The 15,942-nt window shown below is 37.2% G+C and overlaps 1 protein-coding gene across 1 annotated transcript in view; it reads left to right on the forward strand.

The window, feature by feature from the left end:
- Nucleotides 1-12,099, forward strand: part of SCUBE3 (signal peptide, CUB domain and EGF like domain containing 3) — a 120,519-nt gene extending 108,420 nt beyond the window's left edge. The window contains exons 16-23 of the mRNA XM_032218999.1: nucleotides 2,436-2,639; nucleotides 2,965-3,126; nucleotides 4,491-4,658; nucleotides 7,265-7,426; nucleotides 7,668-7,865; nucleotides 8,856-9,008; nucleotides 9,432-9,511; nucleotides 11,008-12,099. Coding sequence (XP_032074890.1) covers nucleotides 2,436-2,639; nucleotides 2,965-3,126; nucleotides 4,491-4,658; nucleotides 7,265-7,426; nucleotides 7,668-7,865; nucleotides 8,856-9,008; nucleotides 9,432-9,511; nucleotides 11,008-11,157 — 1,277 coding nt within the window. The 3' untranslated portion in view covers nucleotides 11,158-12,099. The remainder of the gene's footprint in view (nucleotides 1-2,435; nucleotides 2,640-2,964; nucleotides 3,127-4,490; nucleotides 4,659-7,264; nucleotides 7,427-7,667; nucleotides 7,866-8,855; nucleotides 9,009-9,431; nucleotides 9,512-11,007) is intronic.
- Nucleotides 12,100-15,942: the final 3,843 nt, after the last annotated feature.

Here is a 15,942-nt window from a genome sequence, read left to right on the forward strand (position 1 = left end):
TGTGGTGCTGTTTTTGAAAGGTTGGACTGTTTTATCCCTTTGTGTAAAGACAGATGCAAAACATGAATTAAATAGTTCTGCTTTCTCCCTGTTGCTTGTCACCTTCTTGCCACTTTCTTCCAGCAATGGACCAATTGTTTCCTTAAACCTTTTCTTGTTTTTAACATGTTGGAAGAAGCTTTTTTTTGGTTATTTTTACTTTTGTGGCAAGCCTTTCTTCATTGTGAGCCTTAGCTTTCCTCACTTCATCTTTACATGCTCGGGCTATTTGCTGATATTCTGCCTTAGTTATGTCCCCCCCTTTCCACTTTTTATACTTATCTTTTTTGTCTTTCAGTTTGTCAGAGAGTTCTTTATGCAGCCATGCTGGTTTCTTTTGGGAGCTGTTATTTTTCTTCTTCATTGGTATTGTGCTAGACTGGGCTTTTATAATCTCATTTTTCAAAATTTCCCAAGCTTCTTGAGTTGTTTTCTCCTTGAGGATTCTCATCCATGGAATTTTTCCCAAGCTCTCTCTAAGTTTATTGAAATTAACTCTCTTAAAGTCCAAGACTCTAGTTTCACTTTGTTCTACTACTTGTGTTTGCATAATGTTGAATTCCAACATTGCATGGTCACTTGCCCCCAGGATTCCTGTGGCTTCAATACCTTCTATGATTTCCTCTCTGTTAGTGAAAATTAAGTCCAATATGGCTGATCCCCTTGTTTCCTTCTCTACTTTTTGGGAAACAAAGTTGTCTGCTAGGTTTGTTGGAACCTGTTGGATCTTCCACTTGGTGCAGAGTTTGTTTCCCAGTTGATGTCAGGGTAGTTAAAATCCCCCACTACTATTGTGGTGTGCTTCCTACATACCTTAGTTAGCTGACTAGCAAAAAGTTCATCTACTTCCTCTGCTTGGTTCGGTGGCCTGTCATATAGACCTATGGCAATGTCATCCCCCCCCAAACCTTTAGTATTGACCCAAATGCATTCAAGATAGTTCTCATCATTGTTGTGCTTTATTTCTGTAGAGAGGTAATTATTTCTTATATATAGTGCAACTCCACCTCCTCTTTTATTTAGTCTATTTCTTTTAAATAATTTAAATCCTTCTAGCTGTATGTCAGTTTCATCCCACCAAGTTTCTGTAATGGCAACAATATCATATCTGCACTCTTTTACTTGAATTTCTAATTCACCCTGTTTATTCCTCATACTCTCTGCATTGGTGTATTACTGTATTCATTTTCCAGTCAATGTTATTTACATCTAAAAATCTATTGGTCTAAGAAAAAATATTTTTTTAAATTTTCCATTGTTTTTGTATACTAAACTGTAAAATTACTTCAAATTATTTAGCCATTGTAAGCCAAATTGAAGAAAAAAAATACAACCATTAGAATTAACAATCACAGTTTATTGTATAATTTTTGTAACATTTAAAAAAAATATTAAAGTAATTAAATGAACACTGTCACCAGATATGGTAATGCCTATCCATTTGATTACAACTTTCCAATGCAATCTAGAAAGCCTTTGATAACTATTGTTCAGCGTTTCTCAACCTTAGCACCTTTAACTCCCAGAAGCCCTTGAATCTTCAAGCTGCCAAGATTGAGAAACACTGCTAAAAATACTGCTAATAGTTAAATGTTAAAAGAATGCATAGCTTTATAAACTATTGTAAAAAAATTTTTACAGACTTTCAAAATAATTTATACACTGTTCAATAACTGCAGAAGTTCTTAATTTTAAATGAAATAAATTTACAACACTGTTGTGCATGTTCTTGATTTGCGAGATTTTATGAGCTTTAAATGTTCTTCTAACTTTTAAAACACAAAAAACAGTGTGACAAAATGGCAAACCCCACAGTGATTATTTTGAATGGGTTCTGAGCGTCAGACAGCCCAGCCACAACCACTATGAGACATCCAGTGAGCATAACCGGATATAGATATAGAAAAAGACTAGTAAATTGCTTCCACTGTTCAGTTCAAACTGCTAGATTGAAAGACAGAACCTCAATATCTTCTGAATGTTGTTGGATTGCTGTTTGCTGTTTGAAATCAATAGCAAACACCACTGAGCCACGGTGGTGCAGTGGTTAAAATGCAGTATTGCAGGCTAAATGTGCTGAATGCCAGTAGTTTACTTCTTACCAGTTTAAGGTTGACTCAGCTTTCCATCCTTCAGAGGTCAGTAAAATGAGCACCCAGATTGTTGGGGGCAATGTGCTGACTTTGTAAACCACTTAGAGAGGGGTATAAAGTACTAAGTACTTGTACTAAGTACTATTGCAGTTGAATGCAAAATTTGCCCTATTGCTTTGCTGTCACTCTTTCCATGCCATGAGATTGTTATTGAATGAACTGATATGAGGAAAGAATACAAAATTATCTTCAACATGACTCATTCTACTACTAAAAGATGATTTAATCTTCATTTATCTTTAGCTAGCTGCAATCTGAACTGTGTCCGGCAGAAGATTGAGAAAAAGCTGAAGTTAGCTATCAAAGCCTTGAAGAAATCCATAAACCAGGAGCGATTCCTCATTCGTGTTTCAGGAATGGAATATGAGGTGGCCCGGAAGCTGAGCCTGTCTCCTGAGAGGCAGGAGAGTTGTGGGCCAGGACAACAGAGGCTGGGATCCAAGTGTGGTAAGGGAAAAAGAAAAAAGAAAACACCTAAGGCAGTGGGGAGTGAGGAAGGAAATAATTGAAGAGCCACTTGCAAATTAACTACAAGCCTTTAGTGCTACTGCTGCTTAAATATCCTTTTTTCCAAACTTTTAACATCTATGGCAACTGCTTGTTCTTCTAAAGGAGAGCTAGAGTTCTTATGCTGATTCTTTTAAAAGCTTAAGCATTATCATGGTGCACTAGGCACTGGGGAGGATAAGGTGCCTTCCCTTCAAAACAGATAAGTGTTAACTTGAATATTGTCTTTTTACCTATGTCACTAGTACATTTGCCTCTCTCTTAGTTAGCTGCCTGCCAGGAACATACTACCATGGCCAGATGGAGCAGTGTGTCCTTTGCCCTCCAGGGACCTTTCAGGAGAAAGAAGGCCAGCTCTCCTGTGACCTTTGCCCTGGGAGTGATGCTTATGGGCCTGTTGGAGCAACAAATATAAGCACTTGCGCAGGTACAGACATGAGCTGCGGTAGACCCCAAGATTAGAACTGACGTTCAAGATCCTAATACATGGGAGAATTTGTATAACACAAGTTCCACAAAGAAGAGTTGTTAGTGGCATTACCACAATCCAAAGAGGTGCGGTAGGTCAATGGTCTAATGATGCTGGAGATGGTCTCTGCTCCAGCAGTTCAAGTTCTAGCACTGTGTGGCAGGGTATGCTCCTCCCACTTGCCTCAGTTTTTGTCCACCTAACAGTTCTAAAGCATGTTCTGTGCAAGTAGATAAATAGGTACCACTTCAGTGGGGAGACAAGCTAGAGCTCTGTACAGGTAGTCAGATTTCTGCCAGTTCTGAACCTTCCTAGTTGCAGCACCCTTTTACAAGGTGACTTCGGGGGGGGGGAGGAGCCAAAGACGCTGCTGCAGGAAGAGCCACTCCTCTTTCTTTCTGGTGTGAAGCCAACTTGCCCTCCTGTGGCACACCTGGGGAAGTGCACAAATATGTCCTGCGATAGAGGTGATAAATTGGCAACCAAACTACTTCTCTGCAATAGCATTGTGGTCTCCTGGCTAATGTAGCACCGGCATACGCTAATAATATCAATAATAATAAAGATGCTTAGAAACAGTATTGTAAGAATGCCTTCCACGCTAATAAAAAACCTTAAATCTTAATGCTGTTTAAGAAATGTGTCCCAAAAGCTTAGAATAACAGCTTTTGCAATTACTCAGCACTATTGGTGTTGCAAGCTTGCACAATATCTCAGGGTCTCCTCCTCAGCAGAAGGGCATTCTCAAAGATAACAGTTAAATCATATATTTCGCTTTGTCTTCAGCAAAGTGTTTTGCCTTGGAGTTGATAGTATGAAACACTTAATTTATAAAAGTCTATAGTTGTTCATACTTTTCCACAGGGTGTCCTGATTCTCTGAAAATGGACAGAAAAATAATTGTTGCCACTAGATGCCCCTAGAAAAATAACAGGGAGGCAAGATGTGTTGCAAGAGTCAGAGCATCTTTCTCATCATTCTTTTCAAATAATGAATGCATTGACAACAAAGCAGTCAACAAACGCTTGTGAAGTTGCCAAATAACTATCAGCTTAATAACTGTTTTGTCCAAATCACAGCCAGGATTTGGATAAAAAGCTCTGATAATGGCTTGTCTCCTTACACTGCCATTATCTTGATCCAGCGCTGAAGCATAGAATTGCTGTAGGTAATTTATTGGGTGCTGGATGGCTCCCCTGTGTATGGTTTCATATATTATAATGGCTCTTGCATGCAACTGATTCATCACATTACAAGCAATATGTGGAGAGAATGTACTTCATTTAGTGCAATTCATGTCTTTTTCTACTAAATGCTCACAGGTCAATGCCCTCCTGGACAGTACTCTGTAAATGGCTTTAAACCCTGCCAGTTGTGTGTGCGTGGCACCTATCAGCCCGAAGCTGGCCGAGCATTATGTTTCCATTGTGGTGGAGGGCTGACCACCAAGCATGATGGAGCTTTTTCCTTCCAGGATTGCGATACTAAAGGTATGCCTGTGACAGCTTTAGTTTAATGTATTTTTTTTCACTTAGTATTGCTTCTGGATTCCTCCTCCAAGATCATCTCCTTAGATCTCTACACGTTTGTGCATGGGGAATCAATGCCCCTCCTGGCATTTTCAGGTGGCTAGATGGCACATGAGTCACTGGTTACATGTGGTTTTCAATGCTTCTCAAGGGAGGAGGTGTTTAGTCCTGCTTTGAAGTAGGTGGTTGTGGACCCTTTTTCAAAGAAGCTATTATGGTAGGCTGATGACATTAAATTACACACTGTGATTCTGAGGTGAGCCAATGATGGCATGAAAGCCTTAAACTGGTGTTGGAAGTTGTGGGGATCTGGTGGAGCAAAACAAGTCAAATTAAATCTTATCAATATGGAGTTGCTAGTGATCAATACACTTCTGACAATTAAACCCAATAGTTATTCTAGACAAGGTTGTGTTCCCCTTGGTCATTTTGGAATTTTGAATCCTGCCCAAATAACAGGTGGTAGTAGTAGGTAGGAGGACCATGGGGTTCCAATTATACTCCTATCTGGAGCAGAAGGCCCTGGACTAATGCAATGCACTTTACATAGAGCTGCTTTTGTAGAAGATCTGATAGAAAAAGCTAGTATAAAATGTATTTACTGCATTGGTTGCTAGTAGGTTTCTTGGCTTAATTTAGAGTGGTGGTTCTTACTTAAAAACCTTGGTGGAGTAACACTGACATATATTGGACAATGCCTGTTCGGTCCCATCTTTGACAGAAAGACTATTGAAAAGTCCTCTTCTTTCTAAGGCAGCATCCCCCAAGCTTTTGGGCACCAGGGACTAGTTCAATGGAGAGAGGTTTTTCCACGGACCGGAAGGAGTGTGGTTTCATGTGCTGCCTGCGTCACGCGGATGGAGCTTTACTTGTTTGCGTGGACCTATTGCTGACATGCTTTGAACTGGGGGTTGGGATTTTTTTTAGGATTTTTTTTATTTATGATTTATAGGCCGCCCTTTTCCCTGAGGGGACTCAGGGCGGCTTACAATACATGGGAAGGGGGGTGCAAAACAAAAACACAAGACAGTGCATAAATAAAAATAAAACAATAAAACACAACTTTCATTCAACATTCGGGTTGGGCGAATTAGAATCTTATCCCCAGGCCTGACGGGATAGCCAGATCCTAAGGGCTGTGCGGAAGGTCTGGACGGTGGTGACGGTGCGAATCTCCATGGGGAGGTCGTTCCAAAGGGTCGGAGCTGCTACTGAGAAGGGGACCCCCGTTCTAAGATATGTGGGAAAAATGAGATGCTTTTTCTATAGAAGCTGTCACATTGTGGATATCTCCTATCCCCCATGCCATCTCCATCTTTCTGTAATTCCTCAAAAAAGTTAAATATTTTATATCAGCTGACTGGTTGTGAATATCTATTTACAGGGGTATTTTACTTTTCTGTACTAAATTTGAAATAGTCGTTCATTATTATGTTTTTATTTTATTTTTCTTTGGTATGGTGTTGTATGCTTCGCAGAGTCCTTTTGGTTTGATATGTTTACTTTACTTTATTGTCATTGCACCTTGTACAACAAAATTAAATGCCATCTTCAGTATACATTATAATTATAAAAATAAAACACAAAACACATCCTTCACATTCTATAAAATTGAACTGAAAAACCAATATTGCATTAATATTGCACTATACAGTTCAACATAGTAACTGCCTTGGGATAGAAGCTGTTTTTCAGCCTATTTGTCCCTGTTTTTATTACCCTGTACCATCTGCCAGATTGTAATAGTTTAAAAAAAGGGTGCCCAGGATGAGATGGATCTTTAAGAATGTTTTGAACTGTCTTAAGGCAGAGGGAGCTATAAAGCTCTTTCAAAGAGGGGAGAGGGCAACCAATGATTATCTGGGCAATGATGTTAGCCCTTTGGAGTGCTGTCCTATCTGCCACTGTGCAATTGGCAAACCATACACAGGTGCAGTAAGTTAAAACAACTTGGTGCAGCGGTAGAAGGTCACCAGCAGTTTTTCATTCAGTTGTTGTTTCCTGAGAAGTCTCAGGTAGTATAATCTTTGCTGGGCCCTTTTGACCAGTGCTGCAATGTGAGTGCCCCAGGTCAGGTCCTCTTTTATGATAGCACAAAGAAATTTAAAAGTGACTACTTGCTCCACTCGATCTCCATTGATGGGCTGGATGTCTGATCTATTCCTTCTATAGTCCACTATAAGCTATCTGGTCTTATTGGTGTTAAGGACCAAGTTATTGTCTCCACACCACAAAAGCAACTAGTCCAGCTCATCTCGATAGGCAGACTCATCCACCCCGGAGATGACTCCCAACACTGTTGTATCATCTGCAAATTTAGTAGTAGTATTAGTAGCATGAGTGGGAATGCAGTCATGCAAATAAAGAGTATAGAGTAAGGGACTCCACATACAACCCTGTGTTTTTATAGACTAATATAGTACTATAGAATGAAGAAAGTGAGAGAATGAGAAGGCATTCTGTTACTGTATTATATATACTGTTGAAAGTGTAAAAATATACTTATCCAATTAATGTTTTTTCTATTATATTTAAACTGGTTTTTAAATTTTTTGTTTAATTTTCAGTTCAATGCTCTCCAGGCCATTATTACAACACCAGTGTCCATCGCTGCATTCGTTGTGTAATAGGCACCTATCAGCCAGACTTCCGTCAAAACTATTGTATTGCATGCCCTGGGAATACTACGACAGACTTTGATGGCTCCACTTCTGTATCACAATGCAAAAGTATGCTTTGTCTTGTAAGAGTTGTGTAGAGTTTGGAAGAACAAAATAAGAGTTAATTTGTATAGGTATAGACTATCTGAAATTATCTGTTTTCCCAACTTTCTATTTTTGTGTATGTTACACAACACACACATACACACACACACACATTATATTACACTCACAAGGCAGTGCTGCAATCTCCTTTGACCGCCATTTCCTAAGCTGATATCCCAGTATTTTTTTATTTGTTTTCTTGCAGACCGTCAATGTGGTGGGGAACTGGGCGAGTTCACTGGCTATATTGAGTCCCCTAATTATCCTGGAAACTATCCTGCAAATGTGGAATGCACTTGGAACATCAACCCACCTCCAAAGCGCAAGATTTTGATTGTGGTGCCTGAAATCTTCCTGCCATCTGAGGATGAATGTGGGGATGTCCTGGTGATGCGGAAAAACTGTAGGTAACCCAATGCCTCATTGGGACCATACAGAAGATAGCTTTACAGGATCAGCTTTCAGCAGATCCATATTGTAGCTGTAGATGTAGTACCACCTTCCTTCGTCTTCACTGGAGAGGAAATAATGAGCAAACTAATAGCTGATTCTTCTAGCATGTCATAAAGAATTTAGTGTTTGGATCTTTAGTTTCTACATTGAAACTGATGCCTTACAGAGAAGAGAGCCTTCCAGATACTGATAATCAGGATCTGATTTTTTTTTCTGGATTGGAATACTTATAATATATAATACAACTTATATAGTTAAACTGGGAATATATTGACATTAAAAAAACATATTTCAGAGCAATCCATGGGTATAAGAAGATTTACTAATTGCCATTATTATTCAGAAAGCCTGCATCCTTCAAGAGGATTATTGTGGGAGTCTCTAAGTGCTCCAAGTTCAGAAGTTTTCAGACAAGAAATTTATTGTGTAGTATTTGTCCCTTATTCACAAAATTGTATAGGGAATTGACACATGAACTTTGATTTGTAATCTTCTTGTCTCCTTCCTTCTGTCATTTTTTTCCTCCAGACAATCTGTTAAAATGGGAAGGATAAAGCAACTATACCATATTGTGTTTGCATGAAGGGTAGTTTGCTGTTGTTCTAAAAATATACATACCCACATTTAAATTTTTGTGGTATTAAATTCCCCAAAATGTCCTCAGGTGAATGAGTCTGCCCTTATTTTAGATCTAAATGGCCCTTTAAAAATTTATACTAAAGATCATACAACTTTGTTAAAATACGTTTCCTTTAAAAAAAACCAACTGGAATTCAAACATATCCTCCCTTTAATCTCTCAAAGGATCTTTAGCAAAAGGAAGAAAAGCCTTTCATTACTTACATATCTTCCTTTATCCCTGAAGATGTTTTAATGCTTGATGGTGTAAGAGCTGTGTGATTCTAAACAATGTATGAGCATGATCTGCTTTCTTTTACAGCGTCTCCATCCTCCATCACAACCTATGAGACATGCCAGACTTATGAGAGGCCTATAGCATTTACTGCAAGGTCCCGAAAATTATGGATTAATTTTAAAACCAGTGAAGCTAACAGCGCCAGAGGCTTCCAAATTCCTTATGTCACATATGATGGCAAGTATGAGGAAGTTATAGAGCTATGCTATGAAGTTTGATCTTTTCAGCATATAGAGTGGACCTATGCTTCCTAATCCTTCTTCTGATGCCATTTGGCCCCAGGTCTTGATGTTAAGCATGGATATTACATGTATCTGAAAAACTTTCACACATACCTACACACATCCAAATAGCTTATACATTTAAATCTAAAGCCTTTGCAGTATTCATGCAACATACATGGATATTGAAAAGCATGGGTGACAAAATTGGGAATATTCTCCAAATAAGTTTTCTGGCAATAAGATATTATTTCAAATATATAAAAAAGTTGAGTGCTTCAGACCATACAGTATGTATACAGTACATTGCACTTGAAATAAATTTACTGGCTGCTTTTCTTTTCTCGTATCTTCCTGACCATTTTGCCCAATAATGCAGAGGATTATGAACAGCTGGTGGAAGACATTGTCCGAGATGGCAGACTTTATGCATCTGAAAATCATCAGGAAATATTGAAGGTAAGGCTATTTTTTATATTGCTGGATAAGGATTTGAGTCATTAGTATCCTTTAGCATCCATATATGTGCATTATTTTCTATACATCTCAGATTTAAAACATTTGAAAGTGGAACTAATGTTATTTTTTATTAGAGAACTTAGAGAGCTCTTTGTAATGTGAGGAGAAATATAAATTGTTAACATAAAAGCCAAAAAGCTTTTTGCTGAGTGTACATTTTAGAAAATGGTTTTCAGTTAGTCTTTCCCCTACATCTTTTTTTCAGATACAGCTGTAGAAGTTTTGAATGCAAATCCACATTAAATTGTGTGAGAAGGGGCTTTAATGATTTCCTTCCTGTTCCAGCTTTTGCCAGAAATTGTTCCTTCCCCTTTGGGGAAATAGTAACTCGAGTAATTGAAGAAGTTATAGAAATACCTCTGTTTTTACTTAATTTAAAATATAACAGAAGGTACACTTGTAATAATGGCATTGTACTTATGCTTAACATATGTAGCTGACTCTTTTCCCACCAATAGTATGCCAGTGGAAAAACATAAGATTGGGAGGATGTGGCATTTGTCTCCTTACACACAATTTGAAACAGAACCATATTTCTATTTTCAGAATGAAAATACTTTCTATTCATAATAAAAATATTTTCTTTCAGAAAACTTGTCATTCAGCTATGCTTTTCAAGCTTATCACCAGAGCTCAGGATTGGGAAGTGTATATATCTGCATTTAGAATAATTTTGCAAACTTTCATGGAGATCAGGAAAATTAGCTAGTTAATATATAATTCAAATAATTATTGTTTGTAGGATTTTCTCTACACTCCTAGAAGTGGAGAAATAGATATACAGTACATTGAGAAAAACGGAAAAAGTAGGGAGCAAATTAATTTTGTATTCTTGGACCTCACAGAAACTCAAAATACCTTAGCACAAAACCAGCACAATATATGCTTCCCTAAGCTGGCTACAACTTATAAAATATACAAGGCAGCACAGCAAGTCACAAAACATGTCAAAAACCAGTCTTTTGCTGTCACATCAAAATAATTATAAGAATGACCCCTGAATTAATTTATCAATACTAGCAGATATAGGGACAAACTATGTACTACACAGGAACAAATGGAGTCTATTATCTTCCATATTTCTCCCCAATACTATGTTACTAAAGAAATGTGTGCCATAATATTGTCACATAATGATTCTATATTTTTTTCTAGCTACACTATTAGACATGAATTAATAGTGTTATAGCTCACTATAGCATGCAGTATGAGTCTGGATAGATTCCATGGATTTTCTTGCTGCTTGGTTTGGAATGATTTGATGTATATAAAATAATCTATTGGGTTAGTGATTCCACTAATGATTCCATTCTCAACCTTGCTAGTTATATAACAAAGGTAGTACCAGTTAGACTGGGTATCTGTTTGTCAAAGATTCTATGAATTATTACAATTCTTGTGGTTACATCTAAAGTTGTCATTTGTTTCCCTTGCAGGACAAGAAGTTAATCAAGGCTTTCTTTGATGTGTTAGCTCATCCACAAAACTACTTTAAATACACAGAAAAACATAAGGAAATGCTGCCACGCTCTTTCATCAAACTCCTCCGCTCCAAAGTTTCAAGTTTTCTTAGACCTTACAAATAGCCTCATATTTTCACCAACCTTCCAGGTTTCTCAACTGCCAAGAAAACTTTTTTTCTTATGCTTATTGTTACTTTTCGGTGAATTTTTTCTACAAATAGAAACCCGCCATTTTCACTATGCAGATGCATCTAATACCTGATCATTCTTTGGCTATTCTTGGAATCAAATTTACTGGTGAATTGGCCATGGAAGGAACAGCTGGCCACAAGGAACTAAATTCCCTCCTTTGTGTTTCCATATTGAAGTTTCAGCCTGTTGAAATTACCCATTTCACTAATGACACACTCTTCACACAAGTCCTGTGCTGGGACCCTTACCTTCCAGTCCAGCTTTTTCACATATATGCCATTATGTGTGCTACCAGGCAGCTGCTAAAGAGGCTGCTTGGGTACATTTCTCTGCATGAACTGTTTCTAAAAAGTACTTCTGCTATCATAAGATGCCTCTGCTTCTGGGACACCAATGAAATGGGAAGACACTGAGCAACTGCTAAGCAATGGAATTGATCCAGCTGAACACTTTTGTGAAGAACTGAGAGCAATGGACACCTGGAATGTAGAAGGTTCTGCCTTATTTATCAGACTGTTATGTTTTTAAGTGAAAAATAAATCAAGCAGTCTTGCAGAGAGAATCAAACCAGATACATGGGGGAGGGGATACAATGGATATAGATCATACAATAAAAAGGTGTATCACAGAAATGTGAAAGGAAATCACCCTTGTTGAGAATGGCAAGGGTGGTGACTAGAAGAGCATCTTTTCATAATGGTTTTTGGTATTGAAAGCCTAGTCTAGCCACCTACTCATACAGAATAATGTCTGGAAAGGGGGAGCAGAGAGCAGAAGTTGGTGAAAAGTGAGATTTTCTGATAAGATTTTCCCCACAGACATTTGTGCTGAGAGATCAGACTTCTTGTAAGCTCTGCCAAAGAGTAACTCAGTGATAAGAAAACAAGTGGTGTGAAGAGCAGGAATAAGTGAATGTGCACTAAAACGCTCTCCTTTCTACCTTTTTCATATTATTAAGTGCAATCATTTTGAGTTGTCTTTATATTATTTAGAGGGGTTTTTTTTCTACTAGAAACTACAATATTTATACCTGCCTGAGAAAAGATGATGTGTGTGTACAAGAAACAGAAAAGAATACAAACATGGAGTTGGGAGAATGATGACTAAATGTAACTTACATTTTCAGCTCTTGGAATTTTATTTTCTTCACTACAGTAAGCTCCAACATAACTTCTGAAGATAGAGTTTGTGTATGTGAAATTATGCTTTGATAACAAGCAGCTCCTAAAAGTCAATTCAATTCAAATATTATCAAAGGTATCTTTAAAGAATATATCAAGAATCATATACTGGAATCCGTCCACATATTAAAACTTTTTTAACACATTCACCTATGTGTTACCTACTTAATCTCACTCTTTCTGAAATTTAGCTTTGTACAGGTAGAAGAATGTTTGGTTCTAACATACTATACAGATATCACTAGGTTCTTTTTCTGATGCTCCAATAAGCTGCAGGGTCTGTAAAAGGGTCTGGGGTCTTTTGGAAAGTCATAACTTTTAACTCAAAGGGTTTTTTCCTTCCTAATTCAAAAATGTAGCTATGGATTCTTAGTGAGGAGGGAAATGTTGTCTGCAGAGGTACTCAGAGGTACTCTTGTTTTCTCATGCTACAAAGCTGAATCCTGCGTTGAATTTATTTTTGGAATAGCTCTTGTTGATAAGAAATCATGTCAAGTATTTCTTCCGGGTCCATTTCAAATTACATAAACTGACAGGGCCAAGCTACCCTCTATAAAAAGAGAGCAAACCCCACTCCCTTCTAGCACTAAGGATGAAATGTCTGCCAGCAAACAACCAAGCTCCGAGAGCATTAAGGACTCCGCAGTTACATAAACGGTCAGTCAAGCACTGGTTCATATTCAAGTGCAAATGCTAATGATGAAAAGCAGTCTTAAATCTAAATTAGCAATCAGAATTATGGAAAGTGGTATGCAATTATAATCAGTCCATATAATACTGCCGATTTCCCCTAGTATTGCATGCTATGGGTTTTCTACTTCTTCTTTTCAACCTGATCCAGAATCAAGAAATAGTTCTACCAAATTCACAACATTTCAGCCATGAAACAGAATGCAGTGGAACCTCCAGCTGAAGGGAAAGGGGCCCTGCCAGGGGGAATAAAGAGACATTCCATCTTCGGGGTGGGAGGGAGAAGGAAATGTTTAAGATTAAATCCTTAAATCTATATCTGCCATTTCCCAAGGAAAGGTAGGCAATCTGGCGCAAGATACTTATAATATAGATGATGAACAATAAAATATCTGCTTGGGCCTATCTACAAGTGCTTATGGTTGCTTGCACCCGACACAGAAGTGGTTTTGATATAAACACAGTCGTAGTATTTTAGTAGGTGAGATTCCATTAATATAAATGCTAATTGGATGCAACATTTTCTTGAACTTACAAGCATTTGTTTATTTTGTGGAAGAGGTCAGAGATAGAAACTCAAGTCAGTTATTTACTTCAGAGAAAAATAATAGAGACATAAACAGAAATGTGGGACAGCTTTTAAAAGAAAAACTGTTGAATTTTGCTTTGGATTCTACCTGGTTTCTGTTATGAGGTCTATTTTGCCTGTATTAATATGTAAAAAGTAAAAAAAATTGACAAGTCCCTCTCAAATAGGAAATATAACCAGATATAAGCAATAAAGCTAAATTATTTATAGTTGCTGTGCCATATGCCATCATGCAGTATCCCTTGAAAAATAATGAAAAAAGGTGTAGTTCATAAAGTTATTTGCACTTGATGAAAGAAATTGTATCTGATTTGTAAAAATAAAAGTTTGCATTTCATATTGCCCATTTAAATTATTAAATGGAAATCTTTGTGTTTCATTGATTGTCCAGATTCTCCCCACCCCCCGCCGCTGCTTGTAAAATCACTAATGTATATTTATTGCTGCTTGAAGTTCTGTTCCCCCCCCCCTTTTTTAGTTCCTTTTTTTCTTTGGAAATCAGCCAATTTTTTTTTTACACTAGACAATTTGTAGTCACCAACAATTATAGGGTTCCAAAGCCTGGACATCGTATTTGCACTGTGAAATGCATTTTATTGCCTGTTATGCATTTCTCTAAAAAATAAAAAACACAACTCCTTTAATACAAAAGCAATTAAAATTGTATAAAAATAGTACAAATGGAAAACATGCTAATAGTATGAATGAAAACAATTATTTGTCTTTTCCTGTACCAGTGATGTGGATCATTTAGATGTTTCTAAGCTGCAACTCTCAACATTATTCACTGTTAATAAAGGCTGGAGGTAGTATGAATTACAGATGTTCAGCAATGTTTTCCAGAAAGAGAAATTTGGTTTGTTTTCAGGTCTTACTGTATCCCTCAGTTGTAGCTCATAGGGCCTTTACAAAACCATTTGAAGAGAGCGATCTGGTAGAAGGGTTGTTGACCTGCACTGCATATTCAGGGGTCTATGACAATCATGGCCAACTCGCTGCGGGATAAGAGTTACACTAATATCAAAGAAAGAATGGAATACAATCATTAAAGAAAGGATGCAAAAGGAGGGGCAGAATGAAATGCGAATGGCAAAATTTGGTAAAAAAAATATTTTGAATAATTAAATTGAATTGTTAAATTGTTCCGTGGCGAGTTGTCCTGTGGTGAGTTAGCTTTGGTGAGTTGTCCTGCAGCAAGTTGGCTGTGGTGAGTTACCTGCAGCGAGTTAGCTGTGGCAAGTTGTTCCATTCCATATAGGAGGGACTCTTCAAGATGTGGTGCTGAGCCTTCAAGAAGATTGGGATACTTTAAGCACCAGTCAGAAAGATATTTTATCTGGCAGCCCTCCTTTTGCATAGTTCTGGCAATTTATTTCTGTATGAAAAACTGAATACACTTTTTAGATAAATTTGTGATGGTTAGCTTTTAGAACTACTTTTATTTTTATATGATGGTATGTGGTTTTAAATGGATACTTCATATCCATTTCTCCCTGCTAAAGTATTTGGAGACTTTTCTAAAAAAATAAACATAGGAAAACATGCTGGGTAACATCAAGAACATATTTCCTCCAGCATCCTTTTTCATAATACTCAAGCAGAAAGCTTTAGGAATCTAATAAGTGGGATTGAAAGGCAATAACATTCTTTATTTCCCAGCAGCTATAATTCAGAAGCATATTAAGTCTAGAGGTTGGATATAATTATTACTTGGGATTATTTGATAATATTTTTAATATTGATAATATTTGATAATACTTTTCTTTTATAGTGACATTTTGTGTTTTTCAATAACTGTAAATCAGAAGTACATTATTTCTAGAGGCTGGATATAACCACCATGCTTTTCCTCCATTAAGTAGAAGTCTACACACTTGTCAAAATTACATTCATTTGGCCATCTCTTCAAATTCTATATACAGTCTTTACTATATGCAGTAGAATCATGGAGAGAAATTCTGGATATTTTGCAATTTCTACTCTTTGCTATCATTCTTTTATTCTTTCATTGCTACAGTGCAAAGTTGAACTATTTTTAAAAGCTGACGGATCAGTTAGTTGCACAATCTTTCTAGTTAAATAAATGATTGGGGACCTTATTGCTAGTATATTACTATGCTTACCCCTTAGTCAAAAGTGTTTCAGTTTGTTCTTCTGATACCAAATTGTTAAAATGTGCCGACTATTTGAATCATGGGCAAAAGGACCTGCTCTTGCGTACATACTAAGAAATAGATTTCATGTAAAATGAACTTG

This window comes from Thamnophis elegans, chromosome 5, assembly GCF_009769535.1.
Source record: "Thamnophis elegans isolate rThaEle1 chromosome 5, rThaEle1.pri, whole genome shotgun sequence".
Taxonomy (NCBI): Eukaryota; Metazoa; Chordata; class Lepidosauria; order Squamata; family Colubridae; genus Thamnophis; species Thamnophis elegans.